Genomic DNA, 13,958 nt, shown 5'->3' with positions numbered 1-13,958 from the left:
AGCGAAATGCTTAATCTAAGTTGACGAATTAGAACTGTTGTCATTTTACTATTCTTTTGCATCTTCGTTCGGATTTTAGAGCACAAATCATATCCAAATTGTTGTGTAGTCAACTTATCTCTAATTACAAATCATGCAACTTAAATTTAGCAAAGCCGTTGAAAAACACTCTCACAATTTTTTCTTTAGAGCTAAAGACCCTGCCCAGTTCCATTTCATTGAAATGAAACACAGTCTTACAGGATATGTCCAGGAAAGCATATCCCTAATGGGCATAAAAACAACTTAACAACATCCTAACAACCCAGTTATTCACAACACTCATCTTGTCAGAGAACACTTCATACAGGGAACCAACAGAAGCTAAAACCCAAAAGCAGCAAAACACTAATGGCTCATTCGGTTTGCGGGAATTTTAGAGGATTTTCACAGGATTTCCAAACTAAGGATTTTTTCCTATGGGTAGCGTTCGTTTCATAGGAATTGAGGTTTTAGATTCCTAAGGATTTGTCCCAAATTGAACTAATTCCTAAGAATTCTACACATTAGGTGAGACCTCGTTTAAAATTCCTAAGGATTGAAATAATCCTGGCCATCGGGCCTAGTTTTTTTGGGCCGGCCCGAGGCACGCGAAAAAAGCACGGCACGTGCCAAATCGTGCCGGGCCAGGCACGAAGCCCACCACGTGTCAGGCTTTTTTAGTGATCCTGGCCCATAGGCCGGCACGGGCACGGCACGGGAATAGGTGGGACGAGCACGGCATGGGAACAAGCCCGGCATAGCACGCCCGACACGAAATAATTGGCACAACACGACACGAAAACCTCGAAACGTTCAGCATGAGGCACAAATTTTTCTGATTTTTTTTTCATTTTTTCCTTCAAAAATGACCGGAATAGGCCAAAAGAGCACGGAATGGGCCAAAACAGTCCGCCTTGGGCCTTCGTGCTTCCGTGCCGACGGGCCAGGCACAAAACTAGTGCGTGCCAGGCTTTTTTCGCAGATCAGGCCCATGGGCCTAACCGGCACGGCACGAATTCATTTTGTGCCCACCCCGTGCCGGGCCGTGCCGTGCTGGGCCATCGGCTTCTCTTGCCCGGGCCGTGCCTGGTCGCCCGATGGCCAGGATTAGATTGAAGTGTGCATGACATCTCAATTATCTACTTTTTCTATTCCCATGATTCCAAAATCCCACAAACCGAATAGGCCCTAAACACCAATAGCATCAGAGGATGTCAGGCGATCAAAACAGACCGCCAGTAGCATCCTTCGTTTCTTCAGCATGCCAAGAGCCGGGGAGCTTCCCTCACTTTGGTTTCCATCAGGAGCAAGCAATTGTCCAGGGGTGACAGGTCCCTTTGTGGACATAAGATTCGTCAGCGCCTTAATAGGCGAATCAGCCTATGCCAAATAACATGAAGACCAGACCAAGAGACACGGCCAAAATGAAGATCGTTACGAAACTTTCAGAACGTCCACATCAGTGCGGAAGAAACCATATTAATCACAACATGTTTAGTACTCCCTTCGATCCTAAATTCTTGTCTCAAGTTTGCCCAAATATGGATGTATCTATTCTTAAAAAGCGTTTAGATACATGTAATATTTAGACAACAGTTTAGGATCGGAGTGAGTATTACTAAGCCATTTACAACAACATCTTCATAACATGAGACACTAGTCAGGTGAAGCATGGATGATAACTCAACCCAAAACAGTTTCACAATGTCACAAGAGAAGAACAAGTGTTCCGTAGATTCCTCTTCGCATCACATTAAGCATGATACATCATCTAGGTGTTGTCTTTTTCTCAAGTTATCTCTAGTGAGTAATCTATTGTGAGATAAAAGCCACAAGAAGTGGACCCTGTGAGTGACATGTTTTTTTTTTGCAGGGAATGTATTTCCCATAGGGTAGGAATATAGACTGGGGTAATTCCCTTGTAGTTAATCACAACATGCAAAGATTCCACATTATAAACCCCTGAATTGTGCAGAGCCCAAATCAATTGGTCATGTTCCTCAGATAGCACCACCTCAGTCACAATGGACCTCAAATCAGCATCATATTATTATCTTACTCTTACAAATTTTGCAGTGCCTGGTTGATCCTGACAAGGGCAACCAAACGCGTCGTGTGTGAACTCATGCGAGTGGTGATCTATATGTAATCCGGTATGCGTATAATGTTTGGTTTTTCTACATAAAAAGTTCGATCTCGCAGCAGAGGAGTGGAACATCGGACGACGCTTTCGTACCATCGCCATGATTCAAAACTCGGTGCGGTCGTCTTTCGAATCCTCGCCAGATCTTCAGTTTCGCACTTGGAAGAAATTGCCAAACCACCAGACACGCTCACTAGCGCGCGGTAGTGCCTCTGACTGGTCCCCGTTTCATTCCCCGTTTCCTTTGTTTACTTGCTTCTTGGGCCCCATGTGATCCAGCATCAAGGCAGGCCGAACCCGCAAGCCAACCAGATCCGAACGCCTGGACCCCCACGTACTCCAGTCCGCCTCTCGCTTCTTCCTCTTCTTCCTCCCTGCTCCGGTCGCGCAGCACCGACCGGTGCGCCCGCCAGGAGACTGAAGAGCCCGGCCGTGCGATCTCCGTTCCAGGTTCCCGTCGGGCCGCCGGTAAGGATCAACCCAGCAAATTTTTCATCCTCCCGTTTCGTTACCGTTCGTGCTAACCAATCTCCTTTGGCTGTACAGAGACTTTGATTCCTCCGAGATTTGTTCCGTTTGCCTCTCGCCCGAACTCAGCAGGCAGCCCCGTCGCCCCTCATCGCCTGAACAGAGAGCAGCGACCGCCTTCGCCCCTCTCAGACGGTGGCCCTCCGCTGCTTCGTCCCCCAAAGCCTCCCCCTGGTGAGTTCTCCCCATTTTTCTCGCGATCTTTTCTCCCAATTCTTGCTGTAAACCCTAGAAATTTCAGTCCTAAACCTCACCATTTTCTCGCGGATTCATGGTATCTTGCAAAAGAGTGTTTCTTTAATAGTACAGACCCAATTTTCCAATTTAGTGGTGCCTTGAACCAATAAACGGTGACTGACACACAGCTCTGATCAGACCCACTTTGTCTAGTCCATGCCAGTACTTAACAGTATATCTAATCTTCCAGTCATGACTGGATTTCACCTTTATTTCTATTGGTATTTTTTGTATATTGTTGGCATTCTGAGATGATTTTATTTCAAAGTCAAGAACAGACATTAAAATTTAGTAGCTTGTGTGAATCTGTGGTTACTAATCTAGTGTCTGGTGCTATCTATTTGTGCTGGCATTAACTGTAGTACTTATGATAACAACTTTCTTATGTTAGGTGCACCACCGTGTACACTGCAGGCAGGCATGTCTGCACATTGAAACTAGCATTAGACCCTACATGATAAGAAAGCATGGCGCCAGGAAGCAAGGCAGAGAAAAAGGCAGCATTAGATGCTGGGGCATGGATGTTCAATGTTGTCACTTCTGTTGGCGTAATCATGGTCAACAAGGCCTTAATGGCTACACATGGTTTTAGCTTCGGTAAGAATAGACTGTAACACTGTTATTTTTTTATCCGTGGGACATCCCATATCGTTTGAATCTTATTTAAACTAAACTACCCAACTACTGCTTCCCCTACCCATTATGCAATGGCTTGGTGGACTTTGCCTTTTCCTTTGCTGCTTTCACTTATATCAAACTGATCAAACTAATAAGGCATACATATATTCCTATCTAAATTTTGCTGGACTTGTAATTACAATTGTGTCAACGTAAGCTGTCATGACATTTATTGTGGAACATTATTCTGGTTGAACATGCAAATTTACAAGTTGAGAGGTGTTGAATTTCCAATAAATATGACACTGATTATGAATTCCGATAGTGCTGTTTGGAAGCCACTATTTGCAGCTTTCACTTTTAGATGCTTGTACAGAATACAATGATTGCAGAAATTTATTAGAAATGGTTATTAGGGGCTGATGACCACAAGTCCATAGATTATGTGCATGGTTTTATTGATGACCTCTTTTTTATTTCCACTAATCTTGTGTGCTATTTTTTCATTGGTACAGCTACAACATTGACTGGTTTGCATTTTGCAACTACCACTTTGATGACATTGGTAATGAAATGGTTAGGATACGTTCAGCCATCTCATTTACCTCTGTCTGAACTAGTAAAATTTGTCTTTTTCGCAAACCTATCTATTGTTGGGATGAATGTTAGCTTGATGTGGAACTCTGTTGGATTCTATCAGGTGAAGACTGCAACTTCTGTTTTTTTTTCTTTCTGATTTATAAACATAATTTTTATATACTAAATTGTTTCTTTTCTTCATTTTCTGTCTTCAGATTGCGAAGCTATCCATTATTCCACTTCTATGCGTTATGGAGGTCCTCTTTGAAAATTTCCGTTACTCGAGGGATACCAAGCTTAGTATAGTGGTTGTCCTTGTAGGTGTGGGAGTGTGTACAGTTTCTGATGTTAGTGTAAATGCACAAGGATTGATGGCTGCCATAGTAGCAGTTTGCGGCACTGCATTGCAACAACATGTAAGTGTTGTGTATATTAGCAAATTCATTTTGTATGCTGCTGTACAATGTTTGTTTTTGTTGGTCAGTATCAATTTATGGCGTATCAATATCTTTATTCCTGGTTCCTACCATATTACATGTTCAATTTCTTCATATATAGTTCCATTTTTTTTTGCACAGCCTTGGAGTTTAGGCTTTCAGGTAGTTATCATGTTAACCACAGTTTTTGTTCATTAAAGTTTCTCAGACAACAAAAATATTGACTACATTCTCTGATACCTTAGCTACTAATTCCTGGTTATTATAAATACAAGGTACTAGAGCGGGTCGTGATAAATACAATATACTATAGTGGTCTGTATGACATGCTGACATAAAGCTTGCATTTGAATCCTAGGTTAATGTGCATATTTTGTTTCACTTTGCTTAGGTTCTTTGTATCTCTATTGTTCTCAAATATCTCCATTGTTGCATTTTCCTTTGTCCCTGTGTTTTAATGAGGATTAAACTGTTAAACATATACATACTTTCTATTCAAAATATGCCTGATGGAGTACTAAATAGTAAAATGTTTTCAGAACTCGCTTCTTTTTAATGTATTTATATGATTGCTTTTTAACTTTTGTTTTGCAGTATGTCAATTACCTTCAACGGAAGTACTCTCTTAACTCACTCAAACTCTTGGGCCATACTGCACCAGCTCAAGCAGCTTCACTGTTGATATTAGGTCCATTCGTGGACTTCTGGCTGACCAGGAACAGAATCGACAGTTTTCACTACACCAGCACAGTGACGGTATGTAAGCAGAAGAATATCCATGCGGTTGTATATGGCATCATAATGGTTGCCAACATTCCATAGTGCATCACTGTATGGTAGTGCAATAATACATCATATTCAATGGTTAGAAAGCGCACATTAAAAAACTGTTGTACAATTGTTTGTTGTTGCATGTATTTCCTTTTAAAATTGGAATAAGGCGTAAATCTGAACCACTATCTTTAATACTCAGCAAACACAGGTAGTTGATTACATGATTAAAGGTTGTGCAACGATGGAATAATCCAGTTATCTGCAATATATTAGTAAGAGTTAGTAATAAACATAATTAATATCACATGCAAGATTACTTAAACTTCAAAGACATAGATGACTGTTGAAGATATTCTTTGTTTTGTATCAATTCTCTTATGGCTTGCTTCTGGACGTCATCGTTTTGTTTGTTCACTGATTCTCCTTTTCATCCACCTGCCTTTCAGTTCTTCATTGTGCTCTCATGCCTGATTGCTGTCGGGACCAATCTCAGCCAATTCATATGCATTGGAAGATTCACCGCTGTAACGTTTCAAGTGATAGGCCACATGAAGACTATTCTCGTGCTAACCCTGGGATTTCTGTTCTTTGGGAAAGAAGGCCTGAATTTCCATGTCGCGATTGGGATGATCCTCGCGGTGGTAGGGATGATATGGTACAGTAGCGCATCCTCGAAACCCGGAGGTAAGGAGCGGCAGGGTGTACCCAGCGAAAAGGCTCAGAAGTCATCACAGTCGGAACTGGACGATAAAGTATGAGATGGAAGCCTTGAAGTTCTTACCGTCAGCTATATGTATGGCTCCCGGCTTGTATCGAATTAAAGGACCATGAGCTTTCCTGGTTTGTACACGGTTCCTCTGAGGAATGTTTCTACAGAGATGTTAGGAATGTAGGTCACAACACAGCAGAAAGAGAGTTCAGAACTTGTCAGGAAAATACTCCTGCACAGGCTACGTGAGAAGACATTTGAAGTTTTGTAAACTGTATTTCGTCAGTGTTGTTTCTTCAGTCTTATTATACACATTTACACTTACAAAGTTATCAGGCATAGTCACCTTAGAAGGGAGCACTCTGCCCATGAGCCCGCCCACTGGTAATAACAAAATAAGCTGTGAACTCTCAGTCTATCATTGTGTTGTGTCATCTACTCCTTTGGCACATGGCAGTAGCAGTAGACCTCTGCGGCCTGAAGCTCCGAAGGGATGAGATTGCTCTGCTCGTGTCTTGCACTCTTGCCTGAGGCGTGTACGCCAGCAGAGTACCAGCTGTGAATAGTGATTAACCGTGGTGCATTGCTCCACAACTCAGTGAATTTTGACCAGTTTAACTTTTCTGTAACTTTTTTTGAAAAATGAACTCATTTCAGGAATAGTCCTTTTATAGAGAGTTTCAGAAAAGGTCAAATTTTCCAAATGCAGCACCGCAAGGAAGAAAACAAAAAAGTAAAGTGAGGTGGCAGCGAACAATGCCTGAGCTAATTTTCCTGTCATCCACTGCATGCAAAAAACAAACAAGTCAGGCACCAATGTCAGAGGACACGGATCCGACTGCCCAATCCACCGGTCAAGGATACCCAAAGACCATTAAACGCGGCGCAATTCTCAATCGAACCCGGTTCCACCCCAGGCCCGCCGCAAGCCCAGTCAGGTCCAGGTCCAGCCCGCCCAACACAACAACCGAGAGCCGTACGCAGACAACTGTCTAGAAGCAGCTACTACTGTCCAATTGTATTCTAGACGGACCCGGTCTTGGTGCACCAGCGGACTAGGCAAACCGGTTAGTGCTGGCGCACGAACACCGAGTCTAGGCCGTATCGGGCAAACCCTAAGGCACCCAGGTGCGCTCCCATATAGGAGTAACAACCTTCTCCACCCCCGTCGGCGTCTCCCCCGGTTGAGAGCGTCGTGACCCCGCGTGTTCTCCGCCAAAGGCCCTCTCCTGTATCCCGCAACCAGAAAACTACCCGAAAAAAACAAAAAAAAAACCCGTCGAGAACGGAAAGAATTCCTCAAACTCGGCGGGATCTACTCGTATCGCTATATATCAGTCCATCAGATAGGGTTTAGAGCCGATTTTTCGGGGAAAAAATTGAAAAAAAAGAGGTCGAGGGCTTGGTAGGAGGCGGCGATGGCAGCGCAAGTGGCGGTGGCGGTGGCGAACGGGGGCTCGGCAGCGGCTGTTTCCCCGGCCGCGCCAGGAGCGGTCAGCGTCGGCGTGGCGCAGCCGCTTCCGACGACGTCGCTGTACGTGGGCGACCTGGAGGCGTCGGTCACGGACTCGCAGCTGTACGAGCTCTTCAGCCAGGCGGGGCAGGTGGTGTCGGTCCGCGTCTGCAGGGACGTCAACTCGCGGCGCTCGCTAGGCTACGCCTACGTCAACTTCAGCAACCCCATGGATGGTATTGCGATCCCCTCCCTTATATGTATATCCATACGATTTGTGATTAGGGGGACTGGTCGAGGTTCCGATGTTGTTGAATGTGGGTATTATCATATATTATTGTTAGCCTTAGGGCTACATAGATCTTATAGCATCGATTGATCACTTCACATCAATGGTTGTTCAATTAGTCGGTGATGGATTGGTTTTAGTGTCACAAATTTGGGTAGATATTGAAGCGATTATACTGTGGTCGATGTTAATCTGTTACTATCATGCAATGTGGCTTGGATTTATTGTGTTTTTTTTTCGTAGTAGGAAAGATGATCGGGTCCCTTGGATTTATTTTGTTTTAAGAAGCGGGGAGGACTATACCCTGCAATTGGTTTTGTTGATACTGGAGTCAGTATATGCAATGTATAGTCTTGGCAGTCTTCTTATAAAATTGAATTGCCTGGTTGTTTGCGCTATACTTTTAGTGGCGTGCATGCAGTAAGGACATCACTGTGCTGTATACTGGAAGAATAGAAGTCTCGGTAATTAATTAAAAGTTGTGGTATTAGCTGTCCTTGAGAGTTACAAAATTGATTTAGACTAACTGTTACATAGGTAGAGTAGAATAGTTGAACACCTCATTTGTCAAAACTAACCCGGGGCACATTCTTTCTATCTACCTTAGCAGATGTTATGAGGTGTCACGACATGGTGGTGTTAGCTGTCCTTGAGCTGTTACAAAATTGATTAGACTAGCTGTTACATAGGTAGAGTAGAATAGTTGAGCACCTCATTTGGCAAAACTAACCCGGGGCACATTCTTTCTATCCACCTTAGCAGATGTTATGAGGTGCAACGACATGTAAGTTACATGCAAATGTTGCATGCTGTACGTGGTTTTAAAGGCGTCCCTAAAGCGTCGCGTAAGCGTCAGAGCGCCGTCGCGGGGCAAAGCGTCGGCCTCGCGTTAGAGGTCCACGTGAGGCGTCCGCCTTAGCCCTTTTAGGCATCCAGGGTGTCGATTAGGCGTCGTAGGGTGTCGCCATGTCCAATTTGGATGCCTCCTGTGCGGGAAAATGGTGTGCTGGTGGGAAGTTGGGAGGGGAACTAGGAGGCGGGCGGGAAATCTGGGAGGGGAAATAGAAGGCGGGATGGAAAAATGGTAGAAGTATTGGGAGAGAGAGGGGGCGCAGGCACTGGACAGTTCGAGAGGGGCAGCTCCTCGGTGACGGGACCTGCATCTCCGCAGCCACTGCTTCCTCCGGCGAAGGGAAAGCAGGGTGCCCGCTTCCTGTTATTTATCTTCTCCCCGTGCTCTCCCCTGCTTTTCAAATCAAGGCAATCTAATTATGATACCTGAAACCACGGCCTCGCAAATTGTTATTCCTATCCTTCAGATGCTACCTACCAATCGTGATCAGTTACCATGTTTGATTCCCTTGATAGCTGTCCCTATGATCATGATTAGTTACCATGTTTTTGAGTCCTTTATTGACTTACCATGTCTGAGTCCTTGATTGCTGTTGATTTCCTTGATTCTTGTCCCTATGATTCCCATACTTCACTTAAGATACTACCTATCAATCAGTGGATGTTGTCCCTATGATTGCTCAACAATTTCAAGATATGTATCTCTAGTCAATAGCCAATATATTATGCTACTATAATAGGTCTAACAGGTCTAAGGCGTCGCCTCGCCTTACGCTTTGGACGCTTAAAAGTTGAAAAGGGGTTGGGGCCCCTCGCTGTTGGGGCCCCTCGCCTCGCCTTACCGCCTTAAAAATGATGATGATGTAGTTAATAGGTATTGGGTAAGTAAATTTGGAATGCATACTTTTCAATTAAGCAATTGTTAAGCCTCCTCAAACTACATATGTCATAAAGCTTGTTTGCACTGTTGTTCTTTTGCTGTTTTTCTACTAGCCCATTACAGTTAAAATGCAACATATTATGCTTCTTGACCGATTTGTTTGACTTGGCAGCTGCAAGAGCACTGGAAATGCTGAACTTTGTTCCTCTGAACAACAAGCCCATTAGGGTGATGTATTCAAACCGTGACCCAAGCAGCCGCAGAAGTGGGTCTGCGAATATTTTTATCAAGGTGCCGTGTCGTCCTTTGATTTGCTGCCTGAGAACAATCATTTTTTTCAGGGTTTGTGACTGATGAGATTACTTTGGATGTTTTTTTTTGCAGAACCTTGACAAGACAATAGACAACAAGACTCTTCATGACACCTTTTCTGCATTTGGTGCTATTCTCTCGTGTAAGGTGGCCACAGATGATATGGGCCAATCCAAAGGCTTTGGATTTGTTCAGTATGAAAAAGAAGAGTTTGCACAGTCTGCAATGAAAAGCCTAAATGGGATGCTTATCAACGATAAGCCTGTCTATGTTGGACCTTTCCTACGCAAGCAAGAGAGAGACAATTCTTTCGACAAGGCAAGATTTAACAATGTCTTTGTGAAAAATTTGTCTGAGTCTACCACAAAAGAGGATCTAGTAAAAATATTCAGTGAATATGGAAACATTACAAGTGCTGTTGTCATGGTTGGCACGGATGGTAAATCAAGGTGCTTTGGTTTCATCAATTTTGAGAGTCCTGATGATGCTGTTCGTGCTGTTGAAGAACTTAATGGGAAGAAAATTAATGACAAAGAGTGGTATTGTGGGAGAGCTCAGAAGAAATCTGAGAGAGAAATGGACTTGAAGAGAAGATTTGAGCAAAGCATGAAAGATGCAGCTGATAAATATCAAGGACAGAATTTGTACTTGAAGAATCTGGATGATGGCATTTCAGATGACCAGCTACGCGAACTATTCTCAACCTTTGGCAAAATTACCTCATGCAAGGTGCTTTCATATTTTGTAATCATTTTTCTGTTCACCATCGTTTCATGACATGATCATAGCTGACCAAATTCATCTAATAGGTAATGCGTGATCAAAATGGTGTTAGCAAGGGGTCTGGCTTTGTTGCGTTTTCTACCCGTGAGGAAGCATCTCAGGCTGTAAGTTTGTTTCCTGAATATCGTGTCAACTGTTGTGTCTCCTGAATAGCGTGTCAACTGTCTTGTGTGACAAGTTGCTGACATGTTCTCCATTTACACAGATAACTGAAATGAATGGAAAAATGCTATCTGGAAAGCCACTGTATGTCGCATTTGCACAGCGTAAAGAAGAAAGAAAAGCGATGTTACAGGTATTGTCCTTGAACCACTTGAGTTTGTATTGTACCACACTATAGCTGTACACTGATGCATGCTAATTACTGCTTTGTACCGCTTGGCACAATTTGGATACCGGATATGTCAATTGAGAGTTGATGGTTATTTGCATGTAGGTAATTAAATATTATCATGGACTTGAACTTTTGTTCTCAAGTATCAACCTTAAGAGTATCAACATTTTTATTGATGTTACATGCATGATACTGAGGATGTGCATTGCCCCTTCAATGTGTGTTTCTTAATTTCTGCAGCTTGCACTTGAAAAATATGACCTGGGTCTGCACTCTGCACACCTTAAATTTAGATTATGCTTTAGTTATTGTTGATATTTAACTAATTGATCATGAATGTTTTTGACGAAGTACTTCGAAGTTTTTCAAAGTTATTGAGTTATTTCTGACTATCCAACATTTAAATGCTGATAGTAGCTCATTCCTTATTATTCAGGCTCAATTCTCTCAGATGCGCCCTGTACCAATAACACCTTCCATGACTCCTCGACTTCCCATGTACCCTCCCATGGCTCCTCTTGGGCAGCAACTTTTCTATGGGCAAGCCCCGCCTCCTATGATGCCCCCTCAGGTACTTTTGTAAGCTGTATTCTTATTTTGATTTTGACCTTGGCACTGCCTTTAAGTTTACCCAATATAAGAACAGGAGAATCAATACATTTCCAACTGTAAAGAAGATAACATAGCAATAGCTCGTGCAGTATTACTTGAATCTTGCATTTTCTCTCATAAGCTTTGGGAAGATAACATAGCAATAGCTCGTGAAGTGTTAGTTGAATTTTGCAGTATCTCTCATAAGCTTTGGGCATTGTGATGGCAGTAGAAATATGCTTGAGTAGTGGGATATCAATTTATGTGAATGGAATAATATCTGTGATTAGTATCCTATTTGTTCTAATTGAACATACTCTAGAGCGGGAATATACTCCTCTGGAGTTCAAGTAAATACAGCATAGGACATAACTAAGTAATCTTGACATTTCGACACCATTGCATTTCTGGACTGCATGCATGCAATGAATATTTCTCCGGCATGTCTTGTTCATTTCATTTTTTTGAGTTCTAGTCATGTCTGGTCACTATTTTATATGTATGCTCGGTACACATCATTTTAATTTACCATGTTATTTTACCTGGATGATCTAAATGGAAAACTTTAACAGCTGTGTACTGATCATACGTGTTCTTCCATGTAGCCGGGATTCGGTTTCCAGCAACAGCTTGTTCCAGGCATGAGGCCCAGCGGTGCCCATATGCCAAATTACTTTGTTCCAGTTGTCCAACAAGGTCAACAGGGTCCGCGTCCTGGCATGAGGCGCTCTGGTGCTGGATCTGTCCAGGGACAGCAATCTGCTCAGTCATATCAGCAACAGGTTTGCAACAGTTCATCCTCATGTACATAGTATTTTACTACCATGCCATTCTTGGGTGCCCGTAGGGTGATCTTTACTCTTATAAAAGAGTCAATTGGCGGCGGTGGTCCGTCGCCTCCTTCTATTGTAAAAAAACTTTTCATTTCTTTCTAATGCAAACAACAAATCTCAATAAACTAACATGGTAATGATGTTTGCCACCGGAGTTGGAGATATTTATCACTAGCAAATATCGCTAATATATTATACTCCCTCCGTCAAACAACAAGTCACGTTATACATCCAAATTTTGACAAACTTGAGACATCTTTTGTTGGACGGAGGACGTAGTTGTTTTTAGTCTAATTTATCTATAACGAGTAGTTTAATTTGTATTATTCTTTTAATGGTAAATGTTAATCAGGCAGCTAACTTGGTCTCACGTCAATTGCTTGCAAATATCTAATCGCACTTACCCCTTTGCCAAGAAGTATGATGTGCTGCTTTTCTAACTGTATGGGCCTTCTATCTATGTGCTAATTGTGTGTTCTGGTTGGTTGGTTTGTGCTCTGATGTTCCAAGTGAAAGTGTATTGACATAACACATCTTGTCATGATTCTGTAACAGATGGTTCCAAGAGGACGTGTCTACCGATACCCACCTGGACCTGGACGTAACATGCCTGAGGTACAACCGATGGCAGGGGTTGGTGCTGGAGGTATGATTCAGCCATATGATATGGGAGGCTTCCCTGTGCGAGATGCTGGCTTGTCACCTGCTGCTCCAATTGGAACTTTAACTTCGGCCCTTGCAAATGCTACTCCAGACCAACAAAGAACGGTATGTCTTACCAAGTCATCCTTCACTGTGTCTGGTGTTCCATTCTTAGCTATTCTCATACTAGGCAAGTTATGCCAGATAGTCACATTGATCTACACAGTAAATTTTTGTACAGTTTTCTGATGTTCATAATATTTTTCCCATCCAGCTACTTGGTGAAAGCCTCTATCCACTGGTTGAGCTACTGGAGCACAATCAAGCTGCCAAGGTCACTGGCATGCTTCTGGAGATGGACCAGACGGAGGTTCTGCATCTGCTTGAGTCTCCAGAAGCTCTGAAGTCAAAGGTGGCTGAGGCGATGGATGTTCTCCGCAATGTGGCGCAGCAGCAGAATCCGAATGCCCCGACCAGCCAACTTGCCGGCCTATCTATGACCGACAGCATCATCTCCTAAATCAGAGTCGTAGCAATCTTTAGTTTGCAGTTACATGTGCGGTCTTGCCGCCGGCACTTGGTTCTTTTTATCCCCTATGGTTGAACTTGGGTGAGTTGAGTTTTTGCACTGGATGTTAGGCTCGATATGCCTGGTGTCTTCGCCACTGTGGCCAGTTACTTGTTTGACTGCTATTGAGGATGTTATACTTCTTATGCGGTTATGCCTTAACCAAAAGTTTTGCTATTTAAGATTAGTGGGAGACTGGGAGTAACAGTAGAAACCCCACATTACTTTCAGCTCCATTTTTCTGTATGGAATGTTATCATGAGTGCTCAGTTAATTTCACTACACTTGGTCGCCCTTTTTTCAGCTTTATGGCAAAAGCAATCTCTTGTTGCACTGGTTCGCTCGGGCTATAACGATTGGGCAAGTTGGTATTTG

The 13,958-nt window shown here is 43.1% G+C and overlaps 2 protein-coding genes across 3 annotated transcripts; both read left to right on the top strand.

The window, feature by feature from the left end:
* The first annotated feature begins 2,453 nt into the window (after window positions 1–2,453).
* LOC100829355 (UDP-rhamnose/UDP-galactose transporter 6) lies at window positions 2,454–6,459 on the top strand. 2 transcript variants are annotated; one of them, XM_014896181.2, is made up of 7 exons: window positions 2,454–2,632; window positions 2,711–2,866; window positions 3,344–3,526; window positions 4,063–4,247; window positions 4,342–4,542; window positions 5,158–5,319; window positions 5,784–6,459. In XM_014896181.2, exons 3-7 carry the CDS (start codon window positions 3,397–3,399, stop codon window positions 6,093–6,095), a joined length of 990 nt encoding a protein of 329 aa, XP_014751667.1. In that variant the 5' UTR covers window positions 2,454–2,632; window positions 2,711–2,866; window positions 3,344–3,396; the 3' UTR covers window positions 6,096–6,459. The 2 variants fall into 2 exon arrangements, with proteins under 2 accessions (XP_014751667.1, XP_003580096.1); XM_003580048.4 differs by having other exon boundaries at window positions 2,455–2,632; window positions 3,321–3,526.
* A 746-nt stretch (window positions 6,460–7,205) lies between these two features.
* LOC100829057 (polyadenylate-binding protein 2) lies at window positions 7,206–13,878 on the top strand. Its single transcript, XM_003580047.4, has 9 exons — window positions 7,206–7,735; window positions 9,693–9,811; window positions 9,905–10,561; window positions 10,642–10,719; window positions 10,821–10,910; window positions 11,386–11,520; window positions 12,146–12,322; window positions 12,929–13,141; window positions 13,290–13,878. The coding sequence occupies exons 1-9, from the start codon at window positions 7,465–7,467 to the stop codon at window positions 13,533–13,535; spliced, it is 1,986 nt and encodes a 661-aa protein (XP_003580095.1). The 5' UTR covers window positions 7,206–7,464; the 3' UTR covers window positions 13,536–13,878.
* The last annotated feature ends 80 nt before the right edge of the window (window positions 13,879–13,958 follow it).

Source organism: Brachypodium distachyon, chromosome 5 (genome assembly GCF_000005505.3).
Source record: "Brachypodium distachyon strain Bd21 chromosome 5, Brachypodium_distachyon_v3.0, whole genome shotgun sequence".
Lineage (NCBI taxonomy): Eukaryota > Viridiplantae > Streptophyta > Magnoliopsida > Poales > Poaceae > Brachypodium > Brachypodium distachyon.
This window is presented reverse-complemented; position numbering and strand designations above follow the sequence as displayed.